Raw genomic sequence first — 16,158 nt, forward strand, 5'->3', positions numbered from 1 at the left:
GCACGCCAATCATCAAAATAACTCTAAGGCCCAGCACGGTGACTCACGCCTGTAATCCCAACACTTTGGGAGGCCAAGGCTGGTGGATCACCTGAGTTCTGGAGTTTGAGACCCGCCTAGCCAATATGGTGAAACCCTGTCTCTACTAAAAATACAAAAATTAGCTGAGCGTGGTGGCACGGGCCTGTAATCCCAGCTACTCAGGAGGCTGAGGCACGATAATCCCTTGAACCCGCCTGGAGGCTGCAGTGAGCCGAATCTGCACAGTTATCAGGCCCTTGCGCTCCAGCCCGGGCGACAGAGTGAGACTCTGTCGCAAAAAAACAAAACAGGCCAAGTGCGGTGGCTCACACCTGTAATCACAGCACTTTGGGAGGCTGAGGCGGGCGGATCACCTGAGGTCAGAAGTCCGAGACCAGCCTGACCAATATGGAGAAACCCCGTCTCTACTAAAAATATAAAATTAGCTGGAGGCGGTGGCGCATGCCTATAACCCCAGCTACTCGGAAGGCTGAGGCAGGAGAATCGCTTGAACTCGGGAGGCGGAGGTTTCGGTGAGCTGAGATGGCGCCTTTGCACTCCAGCCTGGGAACAAGAGCAAAAACTCCATCTCAAACAACAGCAACAACAACAAACAAAACAAAACTGTAGTTCTTCAAACTAGAACCTCAGCCTGCAGGGAACGTGTGGGGCCTCAGGCTAAGCTGTAAAGCCTTAGGAACACTTAAAACTAATAACCTAAGTTGACCTGGGAAAGCTTGCTAAGACAAAAATACCCTGGTACTTAGGTTCTAACAGACAGCGGTCAGAATTCAGTTCTTCCATATCTTATACGGGTTCTAACCAAACAGGTGTGAAGGGGTAAGGCCGGTGAAGCAGTAAGAACTGGTTCACCTGAGAGTAGGCACTAATTTAATGGGTGGCTTTTTACTTTTTTTTTTTTTTTTTTTGAGACGGAGTCTCGCTCTGTCACCCAGGCAATGCCGCGATCTTGGCTCACTGCAACCTCCGCCTCCCGGGTTCAGGCAATTCTCCTGCCTCAGCCTCAGTAGCTGGGATTACAGGCATGCGCCACCACGCCCGACTAATTTTATATTTTTAGTAGAGACGAAGTTTCTCCATATTGGTCAGGCTGGTCTCGAACTCCTGACCTCAGGTGATCAGCCCGCCTCGACCTCCCAAAATGCTGGGATTACAGGCGTGAGCCACCGTGTCCGGCCTACCTTTTTAATCAAAACAAACAATACACCATGAGAATAAAATGCAAAATTTCTCATTTTTAAGACAAAGTAAGGAACTTCAAATAAATGGCGGACCATAAGCTAGGAATTCACTGTCCTCCATCGTTAGGGCTTTTTCCTCCGAAGCAAGTTTGGGAAATCTGGATCCTAATTTCAGCCAAGTGGTGAATTCCTCGAACTTCAGTCTAGAACTAAAAGAAGAGGGGGGCTGCAATGAAGGAAAAAGTCTCGGGACGCTCCACGCCACCCGGCGGCGGTTATCAAATCACAGCCTGAAAACAACCTGGAGAAAGGTCCGCGACGCCGGGCACCCACGCTGCAGAGGGGACGCCCGCCCGGCCCAACGTCCAGTCTCGTCTGTTTCCCAAGGAGCCAATCAGCACGCGGCCCCGAGGCTGGCTCCCCAGCGCCCCCTGCGGCCGGGAGGAGGACGGCCGCCAGGAAAGATACAGAGCGCATGCAGTCCCCGAGGGGCACACCCTAGGGTTCCCCCCACGCGAAGTTTCTCTCCGCAATCCGTGCCACCTATCGAGTAGGATTCCTAGTGTTCGATTTCTGTGAGAAAAGGTAGGCTACGCTGCCTGCCGCAGGTTAGTTTGTTGTAAAACGGTTGGTCAATGGAATTGCCCTTTTAATTGCGTCGTTAGCGCCCGAGTGGCATCGCCCCTTTAAGGCCGGTGGCAGCTGCGGTTCCGGGGGCGGGGTCCATCTTCAGCAGGACTTGGGCTGGAGCTGGGCTGATTCATTCGGGGCTGGAACTCGAACGCTGACGTCGACTCCTGAGCCGGGCGCTGCCTCGCGCCTGATTGGCGGGTCCTCGGGGCCGCCCTCCCCAGCGCACCACCCCTGGGTTCCCTCCTGGGTCCGCAGTGGAAACACTGCCCTCTCCCTTCTTGACCCCTAGCCCGCCCTTCCCTCCCTCCTTCCCTCCTGTCGCCCTCTTTTCTGGCGCCGCTGCTCCCGGAGGAGCTCCCGGCACGGCGATGGGTTCTCGGGCCTCCACGTTACTGCGGGACGAAGAGCTCGAGGAGATCAAGAAGGAGACCGGCTGTGAGTTCGGGTTGGGGGTGGGAACGCCGGGCGCCTCAGACTGGCCTCGCAACCGAGGGCGGCTGTCGCTAAGGTCTGGAGCTCGGGTGCCTGTGAGGTTGGGGGGGTCCTGGGCAGCCTCCAGGTTTCGGGACCGAGAGCTGGAAGACCTGTTCTTCCAGCTGCAGCTTCCTGGAGCGGGGCTGTAGCTACTGTGGGGGTGTCCTTCCCTTCAACATCGGGAGTCTTGATAACTCTTAGAGCGTCGACGCCCCCTTTTTCTGCCCCTTGCCCATCAAAGTCCCCGAACTCCTTTCCTTTCTGTTGCCTAGCACCACCCTTCCCTATGAAGAGGCATCCTGAACAGTAGGTAAAGCCCGAGAAGCAAATTCAGGAACTCGAGATGGATTCTATAGAAAATCCATTTCTGGGCAAGGACCTAAAACCTCCGACAACTATGGGAAATTACAAACTATGGGAAATGACAATTCTTGTCACAAATTAGGAAAACCACCCAGAAAGCAAGACCGTGTAGTAAGGCTTTGGGAGACATGACCCGATGCCTGGAGACCTTTCAACAGGGATCTGGGATTGTGAGACTTCTTTCAATCTGAACTTCTAGAGAAAAAACACGGATACTATGAGCACCAGTTTTTTACTTACACGAGGATACTTGCTGGCCTAATTTCATATATATATATATTGATTTCTACTGTGCTGGTGTACTTTTTTATTCGCTATTGAAATTGGATGTGCTTCAAAAATCTCCGTGTGAATTTGTACTAGGAACTGATTTTTTTTTTTTTTTTTAAACGGAGTCTCCCTCTGTCACCCAGGGTGGAGTGCAGTGGTGTGATCTCAGCACACTGCAACCTCTGCCTCCCAGGTTCAAGCGATTCTCTGGCCTCAGCCTCCCGAGTAGCTGGGAGTACAGGCGCCTGCCACCACACTTGGCTAATTTTTGTATTTTTGGTAGAGATGGGGTTTCACCATGTTGGCCAGGCTGGCCTTGAACTCCTGACCTCAAGTGATCCACCCGCCTCGGCCTCCCAAAGTGTTGCGATTACAGGTGTGAGCCACCCTGCCCTGCAGAACTGATTTTTTTTTTTTTTTTTTTTAAATAGTCCAGTCTCTTCCTCATTAGCCTGCACAAAGGAGCAAAAGGACTCTGGGGATTCTGAAGCTCTGTAAAATACCAGCATACCTTTGAATAGTCCTTGATAATGCAATGTATGATACAATTGTATTGATGCATACAATATTTTATCTTTTCAGTAAACCTTTACGATTCTTGTTGAGTTAATGAATGATGTAGCACCTGAGCTCTGTCTCTTCATCATACCTGTCTTTGATAATGAGATGACCAGTAACTCACTCAGGGGCCCATATGCAGATAGTACCGAGGAGTGCTATGGACAACTACAGAATTACTCAGGCCTAGAATATGTTAAGTGCTGTTCTCTGCTTTGTGACAAGTTCAACTTTCTAGAGTTTTCAAGTTGGAAGGGATGTTATCTAGCCCCACCCCTTGCTGGATTGGTTTGCCCCTTTCAGCCTCCCCTAAAATATGGCCCTTAAGCCTCTCTGTAAAGACCTTTGATAGTGATAACCTCTCCACCTACCAAGGCAGTTCTTTTCACAATTTTGAATGACCCAAAGTAGTTATCTCTTTATAATTTGCAGTACTTGTTTGGCCACTGACTTACTCTGACCCTAGGAGTGGAGATACAAGCAGTTTGGATTCAGCAAGCATTTTATTACATTTTGTGGCCATAGCTTCTGGCCACATTTGTAATTAGAACTACTTTAGGTCTAGGGTGACACCGAATTAAAGTATTTGTGTTAAAGAGTCACATGGAGAAATAAGCAAAATGAAAGAGAAATAAATACAGAGTCACTTAACAAGAAAGTGTAAACCATAGTGAGGATGCAAAAAGCCATTTTTGCTTCAGAATGAAGGGAGCGGTAATCCCATTCTGGTTTACATACATTTGACCAAATGGAAAGGGCCTGGATGGGATATTTTTACCATGTGGCTTGTGGAGAGACAACTGAGTGCTCATGGAAAAGCTGTTTTTCCCATTTCTCTCCACAACCAGTGCAAATGTATGTATTGAGCCAGAATGCTTAGTGAAACAAGTGCTTACTGAATTTTTACAGTGTCTGTTCAGTACTGTGCTAGGTACTGAGAGCAGATGGTGACAAAAAAACGCCCACAACCTGGTTGGGGAGATAAGCCCAAGAGAGTTATGATTAGCATCATGACATAAGAAAGCTGAAATTGTGTGTCACCCACCTTCAGAAATCAGGGAAGAGAGCGTCCCTGTGGGCTGTCCTCGTGGAGGATGGGAATTGGGCCTTGATACATGGATGAATGGAGTAATAGATTAACCTAGGGCATTTTGGGTGACTTCCAGGAGAGATACCCCCAAGCCTGCTACAAAGTCATTCCTCTGTGCTGGGAACCATCAGTTTATCCAAATAGTGTCCATCATCAGAGTTGTTTTTTCTTTTTCTTTTTCTTTTTTTTTTTTTTGAGACGGAGTCTGTCTCTGTCGCCCAGGCTGGAGTGCAGTGGCCGGATCTCAGCTCACTGCAAGCTCCGCCTCCCAGGTTTACGCCATTCTCCTGCCTCAGCCTCCCGAGTAGCTGGGACTACAGGCGCCCGCCACCTCGCCCGGCTAGTTTTTTGTATTTTTTTAGTAGAGACGGGGTTTCACCGTGTTAGCCAGGATGGTCTCGATCTCCTGACCTCGTGATCCGCCTGTCTCGGCCTCCCAAAGTGCTGGGATTACAGGCTTGAGCCACTGCGCCCGGCCCTTCTTTTTCTTTTTCTTTATTTTAGAGACAGGGTCTTTGCTCTGTCTCCCAGGCTGGACTACAGTGGCTTGAGCATAGCTCACTGCAAGCCTTGAACTCTGGGCTTAAGCCATCCTCCAGCTTCAGCGTCCCAAGTAGCTAGGACTACAGGCACATACCACCATGCTTAGCTGATTTTTATCTTTATCTTTTGTAGAGATGGAGACTTGCTATTTTGTTGAGGCTGGTCATGAACTGCTGGCCTCAAGTGATTCTCAGGCCACTTTGGCCTCCCAAAGCGCTGGGATCACAGGTGTGAGCCACTGCACCAGGCCCAGAGTTGCTTTTTCAAGGAGTAATTTGGTATGATGCAAATGATTTTGAAGAATAAAAACGGATATCCGGAGTGGGTAGAGAGGTGGACTTTGTCCTATTTTCATCTGCCTTTTGTTCTATGAAGAATTTGGAAAACTAACAAAAGCACTTTAAGAACAATTATAAGACATTTTACTACTTCCTTTGCCAGTAGAAAATGTAACATAATTGAGGAATGCTAACTTTATATTCAATGCGAAAGCTGTGCATTGGAATTGATGATTATATTTAACCATATTTTTTGTAATTTTAAAGAGATTAGAATTTATACATGACTAGATTAGCTGGTATTTGATATTTAATGAATAACAGTAAGTGTTTGGAAAAGTAATACCTGTGAGCCTCAGTTTCATCATCTGTAAAATTAGAATAATAATAGTGCCTACTTTATAGGATTCTTACGGCAATTAAATGAGATGAATTATGTAAACTACTTAGAATAGTGTCTGGTATAATAACCTTCATGTGAATGTTGTTATTTTGAACCATAGATAACAATCATCTTACTGGGAAAATACCATTGGCATGTACTAGTTATAAAAACTATGTGTAGGGCTATATTATTGGGGAGGTGACAACATTTTATACTTCTTTAGTGGACATTTGATTAGGAATTAAGTACAGATGTTTTGCCAATTCCAAGGAAATAAAATTTTTAAAGGAGTTTTTAACAGTTAATGAAACTGTTAAGTCACGCTGTTTTCACAGTTTAGGAACTGTCTAAGAAATGCTTTCTGTTGGAATATTTGCTAAATTGTCTTTGTTCTACTACCTTCTTTCAGACTTCTGCATTTTCATAAAGCTTATTTGAAAAAAAAGGTGTAATTGGGGATAAGCCACAAATGTCTTAGGAGTTTCTATAATCATCACCCTTAATTCACTTAATTGTAGCAATAAGCTAGCTGTGAATTACTTAAAACTTTACGAGGCCAGGCGCAGTGGCTCACACCTGTAGTTCCAGCAGTTTGGGAAGCCAAGGTGGGTAGATCGCTTGAGCCCAGAAGTTCAAGACCAGCCTGGGCAACATGGGGAAACCTCATCTCTACAAAAAATAAATTTTAAAAAAATTAGCTGGACATGGTGAAGTGTGCCTGCAGTCCCAGCTACTCGGGAGGCTGAGGTGGGAGGATTGCTTAGGCGGGAGGTCAAGGCTGCAGTGAGTCATGTTTGTGCCACTGCACTCTGGCCTGGGAGAAAAAGACCCTGTCTCAAAACAACAACAACACCACCACCACCACCACCTTGAGAAACAATTCATGCCATTCAAGTAGTAATAAATACAGATTATTTTTAGTCTCTACCTTGTGGTATGTGTCATATGGTACGGGAAGGGTGTTGAACAGGTTTAGGAAGTAAGTTGTACAGGTTGGTGAGGTTTTGTTTGTTTGAAAGAGTGTAGTAATGGTAGAGTTCTAACAGAGTACAAGCCTGGCAAAGGCAATTGCTTGAGAACAATTTCATGGCTAGAATGTAAGTAGAAATTCAACTTTAGGTTTCTTGTGCCTCTAAATGTAGGACCCTTCACAGCCCTCACCAGCCTGAAGGTTCCGTCACTGCAGAAACCCCGGCTGTCTTCTGCCTTCTATTGAATGGAAATGCATGGATAACTAACACCTCTAGCTGGTTTTGGCTTAAGTGACTTGTAAAGCTCTGTACTTTTCGAGTTCTAGTGCAAAGTTTTATCCTCATTTGTTGCCATAAAGGGGTAAGAAGCAATTATTTGTCAATTAGAGAGGGCATTGTGGGAAAGAGACCCTAAGAACTTTTTTTTTTTGAGACAGGGTCTCACTCTATTGCCCAGGCTGGAGTGTGGTAGTGCAGTCATAGCTCATTGCAGCCTCAAACTCCTGGCCTCAAGTGATCCTTCCACCCCAGCCTTTCAAAGTACTGGGATTACAGATGTGAGCCACTGCTTCCCTATGTTGGCCAGGACGGTCTTGATCTCTTGACCTTGTGATCCACCCACCTACCAAAATCAAGCCTGATTTTTAATTTTTATTTATTTTTTGGAGACAGAGTCTTACTCTATCATCCAGGCTGGAGTACAATGGCATGATCACAGCTCACTGCAGCCTCAAGCTCCTGGACTCAAGCAGTCCTCCCAGCTCAGCCTCCTGAGTAGCTGAGACTATGGGCACATGCCACCATGCCTGGCTGATTTTTTATTTTTGTAGAGATAGGGTTCCACCATGTTGCCCAGGCTGGTCTCGAACTCCTGAGTTCAGGTGATCCACCCATCCCGGTCCCCCAGTGTGCTGTGATTACAGATGTGAGCCACTGGCCAGGAACTTTTTTGTGGTTGCAAGGAGCAGACAGTGGTCCAGAGCATAGAGTAGTTGGAGGTTTATTCATTCAGAGGATAATTGACCCCAGCAGCAGCTGCAGAGATATAAGCTTTATTTATGTAAATTTTTGGATAAATCATTTGAAAGTTGTAGGTATTAGAACTCTTCACCCTTTCATACTCCTGCATGTATCCCGTAAGTATTGGGATGGTTTTTATGTAACCACAATACCATTATCACACCTAAGAAAGTTGATAATACTTCTTAATATTATCTTTTTTTTTTTTTTTTTGAGACAGAGTCTTGCTCTTGTTGCCTAGGCTGGAGTACAGTGGCTTGATGTCAGCTCACTGCAACCTCTGCCTCCTGGGTTCAAGCAATTCTCTTGCCTCAGCTTCCCAAGTAGCTGGGATTACAGGTGCCTGCCACCAGGCCCAGCTAATTTTTTGTATTTTTAGTAGGGACTAAAATATTTGCTAAATTGTCTTTGTTCTACCTTCTTTCAGACTTATGCATTTTCATAAAGCTTATTTGGAAAAAAAAAAAAGGTGTAATTGAGGATAAGCCACAAATGTCTTAGGAGTTTCTATAATCGTCACCCTTGATTCACTTAATTGTAGCAATAACCTGGGTTTCGCCATGGCAGCCAGGCTGGTCTTGAACTGATCTCAGGCGATCCACCCACCTTAGCCTCCCAAAGTGCTGAGATTACAGGCATGAGCCACTACACCTGGCCCCTTTTTTTCTTTCTTTCTTTTCTTTTTCTTTTTTTTTTTTTTAATTGAGATGGAGTTTCACTTTTGTCGTCCAGGGTGGAGTGCAGTGGAGCGATCTCAGCTCATTGCAACCTCTGCCTCCTGGCTTCAAGTGATTCTCCTGCTTCAGCCTCCCAAGTAGCTGGGATTATAGGCATGTGCCACCATGCCCAGCTAATTGTTTTTATTTTTAGTAGAGATGAGGTTTCACCACGTTGGCTAGGCTGATCTCAAATTCCTAACCTCAGGTGACATGCCTGCCTCAGCCTCCCAAAGGGCTGGGAGTATAGGTGTGAGTCACCTTAATATCATCTATCATTCACTTCCTTTTCAAATTTCTCCAATTATAAGAAGGTAGATTTTATTTGTTTTATATAATGTTTTCAAATCTCTCTTAATTCTAAGAGACTAGTCCAGTGCTTGAAGTCTTCACGTCAGGGGAAATGTTAAGGTGTAGTGTGTTCCAGGAAGCACAGGCTTCAACTTTCCTTTATCTAGAGCTACCTTTAGCTGCACTTGTAATCTTTACCTAGGTTATCAATCTGTTCTTCTGTATTAAGATTTGGAATAAAGGCAAGGACTTTTTCTTTTTTTCTTTTTTTCCGAGACAGAGTCTCGCTCTGTTGCCCAGGCTAGAGTGCAGTGGCCTGATCTCAGCTCACTGCAAGCTCCGCCTCCCGGGTTTACGCCATTCTCCTGCCTCAGCCTCCCAAGTAGCTGGGACTACAGGCGCCCGCCACCTTGCCTGGCTAGTTTTTTTGTATTTTTTAGTAGAGACGGAGTTTCACCCTGTTAGCCAGGATGGTCTTGATCTTCTGACCTCGTGATCCGCCCGTCTCGGCCTCCCAAAGTGCTGAGATTACAGGCTTGAGCCACCGCGTCCGGCCTTTTTTTTTTTTTTTTTTTTTTTTTTGAGACGGAGTCTCGCCTGTCGCCAGGCTGGAGTGCAGTGGTGCAATCTCGGCTCACTGCAACCTCCGCCTCCTGGGTTCAAGTGATTCTCCTGCTTCAGCCTCCCGAGTAGCTGGGACTACAGGCGCCCGCCACCATGCCCGGCTAATTTTTGTATTTTTAGTAGAGACAGGGTTTCCCCATGTTGGCCAGAATGGCCTCGATTTCTTGACCTCATGATCCACCCACCTCCCAAAAGTGCTGGGATTACAGACGTGAGCCACCATGCCCGGCCCTCCAAAATAACTTTTTCTTACTCCCTTTTTGTTTTTATTCTTCCCTCTGCCATTTCTGCTTGGCACTTCTCTGAAATGCCTTCCTCCTCTTGGCACAATGCAGTGATGATAGAGAGATTTCAGCAAGGTTAACAGCGTCTTTTTTTGCTTTTTGTGTGTGTGTTTTTTTTGAGACAGAGTCTCACTCTGTCACCCAGGTTGGAGTGGAGAGGTGTGATCATACCTCACTGCAACCTTGAACTCCTGGGCTGAAACAGTCCTTTTGCCTCAGCCTCCCAAGTAGCTGGGCATACAGGAATGCGCCACCATGCCCAGCTAATGATTCATTGATTGATTGGGAGGCTAAAGTGGGAGGATCCCTTGAGGAAAGACCAGTTCAAAACCTGGGCAACAAAGCAAGACCTCATCTCCACAAAGTGCTAGGATTACAGGCATGAGACACCACCCTCAGCCAAACAGGGTCTTTTACATAATCTTTCAACAATTTAAAATGATTATTTACTCATACCAGTGGAGAAAAAATATAGCTTTATTCAAGACATGTTTATAGCCAGGAGCGGTGACTCACGCCTGTAATCCCAGCACTTTGGGGTGGCCGAGGGGGATGGATCACGAGGTCAGGAGATTGAGACCATCCTGCCTAACATGGTGAAACCCCATCTCTACTAAAAATACAAAAAAGAAATTAATTGGGCGTGGTGGCGGGCACCTGTAGTCCCAGCTACTCTGGAGGCTGAGGCAGGAGAATGGCCTGAGCCCAGGAGGCGGAGTTTGCAGTGAGCTGAGATTGCGCCATTGCACTCCATCCTGGGTGACAAAGTGAGACTCTGACTCAAAAAAAAAAAAAGACATGTTTATATGCACGGCCTTCTCTGAGAGTAACTGTCAACTCCTGATACTTCCTTTGAGTTACCAAGAATTGTTCAGGTTTTGGGCACCTGTCTGACTAGCCTAGAGCCTTCTGGGGAAAATACTTCACTGGAAACATGATCGGCCTTCATTCACACCAGTTCCAATACCTTTCTACACATAGATGGTGTAGCTCCTTTATAGGGAGATTGGGATTGTTCTGAGATTGCTTTATATTCTTTGTCACAGTGAATTTGGTACCTAAATTAAAGCCTTCTCTCCTTTTTGTTAACAGAATTATTTGTTTTTTTTTGTGTTTGTTGTTGTTGTTGTTTTTTTTTTTTTTTGAGACGGAGTCTCGCTCTGTCACCCAGGCTGGAGTGCTGTGGCCGGATCTCAGCTCACTGCAAGCTCCGCCTCCCAGGTTCACGCCATTCTCCTGCCTCAGCCTCCCGAGTAGCTGGGACTACAGGCGCCCGCCACCTCGCCCGGCTAGTTTTTTGTACTTTTTAGTAGAGATGGGGTTTCACCGTGTTAGCCAGGATGGTCTCGATCTCCTGACCTCGTGATCCGCCCGTCTCGGCCTCCCAAAGTGCTGGGATTACAGGCTTGAGCCACCGCGCCCGGCTGTTAACAGAATTATTTGTAACCATATCATTACGGTTCTAAAATTTGTCCTAAAATTTTCGAGATTAGTTTAGATATGACCATATTCATTAATATTAAAAGTTGACATTTGGTTTTATGTTTCTCCACTGACTCCCATATAACCCAGTTCATCCTGGAAGATAGCAGATTTTTTTTAATGTTTTGGCTACTTATTTACATTATTTATTTTTAACGTATTAGTACTTTTTTTGTTATTGTTTGTTTTGTTTTGAGGCGTAATTTCACTCTGTCACCCAGGCTGGAGTGCAGTGGTGAGATTTCAGCTCACTGCAACCTCTGCCTCCCAGGATCAAGCGATTCTCCTCCTGCCTCAGCCTCCCAAGTAACTGAGATTACACCACCACACCTGGCTAATTTTTGTATTTTTAGTAGAGACAGGGTTTCACCAGGTTGGCCAGACTGCTCTTGAACTCTTGGCCTCAGGTGATCTGCCCGCCCTCAGCCTCCCAAAGTACTGGGACTACAGGCTTGAGCCACCACGCCCTGCCACATTTTGAATTTAGCAGCCATAAACTGGTCTTAACATACTATGGGAGGTTTTAGTGTCTAGTTATTTTATTTTATTTTATTTTATTTTATTTATTTATTTATTTTTTATTTTCTATATTTTTGAGACAGAGTCTCGCTCTGTCACCCAGGCTGGAGTGCAGTGGCGTGATCTCCGCTCACTGCAAACTCCACCTCCTGAGTTCATGACGTTCTCCTGCCTCAGCCTCCCGAGTAGCTGGGACTACAGGCGTCCACCACCACGCCTGGCTAATTTTTTGTAGAGACAGGGTTTCACCGTGTTTGCCAGGATGGTCTTGATCTCCTAACCTCATGATCCGCCTGCCTCGGCCTCCCAAAGTGCTGGGATTACAGACGTGAGCCACCGTGCCCGGCCTCAGTGCCCAGTTATTTTGGATGATATAGATTAGAAAGATGTTTAATGGCTCATATGTGGATTTTTTTTGGTTTAAAATAATTTTTTTTTTAATTTTTGTAGAGAAGAGGTTTCACTCTGTTCCCCAGCCTGGCCTTGAACTCCTGGCCTCAAATTATTGTCCTGCCTCTGCCTCTGAAAGTCCTGGGATTATAGGTGCCAGCCATCATGCCTGGCTCTCATTTGTTCATTGAAGGGGTCGGATTAGATAACCTTTCTTCCAATTTTAAAATTATATAAATTGAATTAAGAAGTACTCCAAAGCAATATAGAAAAAGTGTGAATTACTAAATGAAAAGCAAGCTATTACAACTTAGTAAAGTATACAAGTAACTGATATTAGATGGTATATGAAGAGCCAGGCGCGGTGGCTCAAGCCTGTAATCCCAGCACTTTGGGAGGCCGAGGAGGGTGGATCACCTGAGGTTGAGAGTTCAAAACCAGCTTGACCAACATGGATAAACCCCATCTCTACTAAAAATACAAAATTAACTGGGCGTGGTGGTGCATGCCTATAATTCCAAATACTTGGGAGGCTGAGGCGGGAGAATCGCTTGAACCCGCGAGGCGGGGGTTGTGGTGAGCCGAGAACGTACCATTGCACTCCAGCCTGGGCAACAAGAGCGAAACTCTGTCTCAAAAAAAAGGTATATGAAGAAATGAAAATGGCAGTGTTGGGATTGTGAACAAATTTTGCTTTTGGGAAGTGTAGTAATTTTTTTTTTTTTTAAGTGGAGTGCAGTGATGGGATCTCCGCTCACAGCAGCCTTTGCCTGCCTGGTTCAAGTGATTCTCCTTCCTCAGCCTCCCAAGTAGCTGGGACTACAGGCGCACGCCACTATGCCCAGCAAATTTTTGTATTTTTAGTAGAGACGAGGTTTCACCATGTTGGCCAGGATGGTCTCGATCTGTTTTCCTCTTGATCCACCCCCCTTGGCCTGCCAAAGTGCTGGGATTACAGGTGTGAGCCACTGCGCCCGGCCCGAAATTTAGTAATTCTTTAACTGACTTATTTTTGCTAAACTAAAGGAAACTTTAGTGCAAGAGTAGCCTGTGAGGCCTGAGGCCAGAACTGGGATAGACTGGTCAACTTCTTTTTTTTTTTTTTTTTTTTTTTTTTTGAGACGGAGTCTTGCTGTGCCCCAGGCTGGAGTGCAGTGGCGCGCGATCTCGGCTCACTGCAAGCTCCGCCCCGCCGGTTTCACGCCATTCTCCTGCCTCAGCCTCCCAAGTAGCTGGGACTACAGGTGCCCGCCACCTCACCCGGCTAATTTTCTTGTATTTTTAGTAGAGACGGGGTTTCACCGGGTTAGCCAGGATGGTCTTGATCTCCTGACCTCGTGATCCGCCCATCTCGGCCTCCCAAAGTGCTGGGATTACAGGCTTGAGCCACCGCGCCCGGCCCAACTGGTCAACTTCTTAAAGAAAACGGTTGTAACTGGCAAAGTCAGCAGGGAAATGGGGGGTGATTAGTGCAGCAGTAATACGTGTGCTTTCAGGCTCAGGATGTAAGCATGATGCTGATAATAGCTGACCTGGAGTGCTTGCTATGTGCCAGGCACTTTGCCAAGCACTTTCCTTTCATTGACTGGTGAGTTCGCTCTACGATCCCATTCACATACCCCTCTCTAGTAAGTGGTGGTGCTAGGAATGGAATCAGAATCTGTCTGCCTAACCCTCACGTGTGTGTACACTTCACAGTGAGCCATTTATACCTGCCTGACTGGCAAAACAGTCCACAACTGTCTCCTTAGTGACTGGATCCCTGCTGGCTCTGCCCTGATGGAAATGCTTTTGCCTTCTCTGCTCAGTGATCACCTTAGAGCGCTAGGACAGAACAGAGCCCAGCTTCAAGGGTGAAACCTGATGCTGAAGAATTCACAGCCACACACAGTGTGTCCTTTTATCCTAGCTCTGAGCCACTCACCACCTGCTTGTCCCTGTTTATTTTGTCCCATTGTTCCCAACACTACAAGTAAATTTTTGTTTCATGAGCTGAGGCCGGAGGACACCTTATCAGAACTACTTTGGCCACCCTTTAAACCTCTGAAGGTACAGCCTAGGACAAAGTCCACGCTTGTCACACCCTTTTTGGCTGTTGTCTTTTCTCCTCTGATAACTCTGTTTGTTTCCTCTCTCTTACTTCCAATCTATCAGGAGACTAAACTATTTCCCAGAAAGGCCTTTTTGAGTTTTTAGTGTTATTGTGTACCTGCCATTATTGCGTCATTTTAATTGTCAACTTGTATCTTGAGTTTATGGACTAAATCCAAAATGAGGAGCAAAATAGCTTTCTGGTAAGTGACATCTGATGATAGCATGACCATTTTACGAATTTGCCTAATGTGCTTCCTTGGAGCCAGTTCCCTTCCTGGGAACTCAGTGAAGCTCATGCAAGCACAGAAAAGAGGCTGATCTTTTACCCAAAGGTCCATCCCTAGGGAAAAGATAAAGCCTCTAATCTTGGTGTAGGAGTAAACCAGATTTTTAAAATAGAATCTGTTTGATGTACCTCAATCAAACATTCTACACACAACACCTACCTAGCAGTACAGCCTAAAACAGCAAACTGATCAAACTGTTTTTCAATCAAAACAGGCATTTTTAGCTGGGAACTGTGGCTCATGCCTGTAATCCCAGCTACTTGGGAGACTGGGGCACGAGAATTGCTTGAACCCAGGAGGTGGAGGTTACAGTGAGCAGAGATTACATCACTGCACTCCAGCCTGGGTGACAAAGTGAGACTCTATCCCCAAAAAATAAAATAAAATAAAATAAAATTTGAAAAATAAGTAAAATAGGCTGGGCATGGTGGCTCACGCCTGTAATCCCAGCACTTTCGGAGGCTGAGGCGGGTGGATCACCTGAGGTCAGGAGTTCAAGACCACCCTGGTCAACATGGCAAAACCCTGTCTCTACTAAAAATACAAAATTAGCTGGGCTTAGTGGTGGGTGCCTGTAATCCCAGCTACTTGGGAGGCTGAGGTAGGAGTATCGCTTGAACCTGAGAAGCGGAGGTTGCAGTGAGCCAAGATCTTGCTATTGCACTCCAGCCTGGGCAACAAGAGTGAAACCCCATCTCAGAAAAAAAAAAAAAAAAAAAAAAAGAAAAGAAAAAGAAAAGAAAAAAGGAAAATAAAATAAAGTAAAAACATACGTTTTCTTAGTGTCTAAGTCAGCGCATTGAAACATGAAAGTTTCACAGCTTCCTTTTAAACTAAATTTGGGCCGGGCATGGTGGCTTACCCCTATAATCCCAACAGTTTGGGAGGCTGAGGTGAGTGGATCACCTGAGGTCAGGAGTTCAAGACCAGCCTAGCCAACATGGGGAAACCCCGTATCTTCTAAAAATACAAAAAATTAGCTGGGTGTGGTGGCGGATACCTGTAATCCTAGCTACTTGGAAGTCTGGGGCAGGAGAATCACTTGAACCCAGGAGGCGGAGGTGGCAGTGAGCTGAGATCTTACCACTGCACTCCAGCCTTGGTGACAAGAGCAAAACTTTGTCTCAATAAAATAGGATGGGATAGGATTGGACAGGACAGGACAAAAATTTGCCTTTGTTTTGTTAAGTCTTAACTATCTGATATTCATCACAGTCTTAATTAAGCCTAGACTTCATTTCTGAGATTGAATTTTGATTGCCCTTGATTTAGTTTTTTTCTAACTCCTTTCATTCTTTAGCTTTTAAACTTTCTGCTTTAACATTCTAGAGATAAGAGTTGCGACATCCCTGTCCTACTGAATTTTGAAGCATTTGACAGCGAGGGGTGGGTTCAGCGTGAATGAGGGCTACTCCCCGCCAGCTGGGACTAATTTTGTGCTCTTTAGTTTCCCACAGTCAAATCACTCGCCTCTACAGCCGGTTCACCAGCCTGGACAAAGGAGAGAACGGGACTCTCAGGTAGGCAGTGTTTTTCTTTATTTTCCTCACAGAAACCAGAAATTCTCTGGCAGTGTCTGAATAGCTGCCTTTATCCCTAGGGTAGACATGATAGGCATCCAGCATGCAGATAGCAAAGACCATTTCTCTACTGGTCTTTGAGC

The 16,158-nt window shown here is 45.9% G+C and overlaps 1 protein-coding gene across 3 annotated transcripts in view; it reads left to right on the top strand.

Moving 5' to 3' along the window:
• Positions 1 to 1,666: 1,666 nt before the first annotated feature.
• CHP1 (calcineurin like EF-hand protein 1) overlaps positions 1,667 to 16,158 on the top strand; it is a 55,695-nt gene continuing 41,203 nt past the window's right edge. For 2 of the 3 annotated variants that reach the window (XR_012414803.1, XM_005559233.5), the window contains exons 1-2: positions 2,079 to 2,291; positions 15,943 to 16,015. Coding sequence is in view for 1 of the 3 variants with exons in the window: in XM_005559233.5 (XP_005559290.1) it covers positions 2,225 to 2,291; positions 15,943 to 16,015 (140 nt within the window). In the remaining 2 variants the exon portion in view is untranslated. Of the gene's footprint in view, positions 1,809 to 2,078; positions 2,292 to 15,942; positions 16,016 to 16,158 lie in introns of those variants that run through there. The other variant, XM_073995538.1, reaches the window with a different exon arrangement.

The sequence above is a fragment of the Macaca fascicularis genome, chromosome 7 (genome assembly GCF_037993035.2).
Source record: "Macaca fascicularis isolate 582-1 chromosome 7, T2T-MFA8v1.1".
NCBI classification, from domain to species: Eukaryota; Metazoa; Chordata; class Mammalia; order Primates; family Cercopithecidae; genus Macaca; species Macaca fascicularis.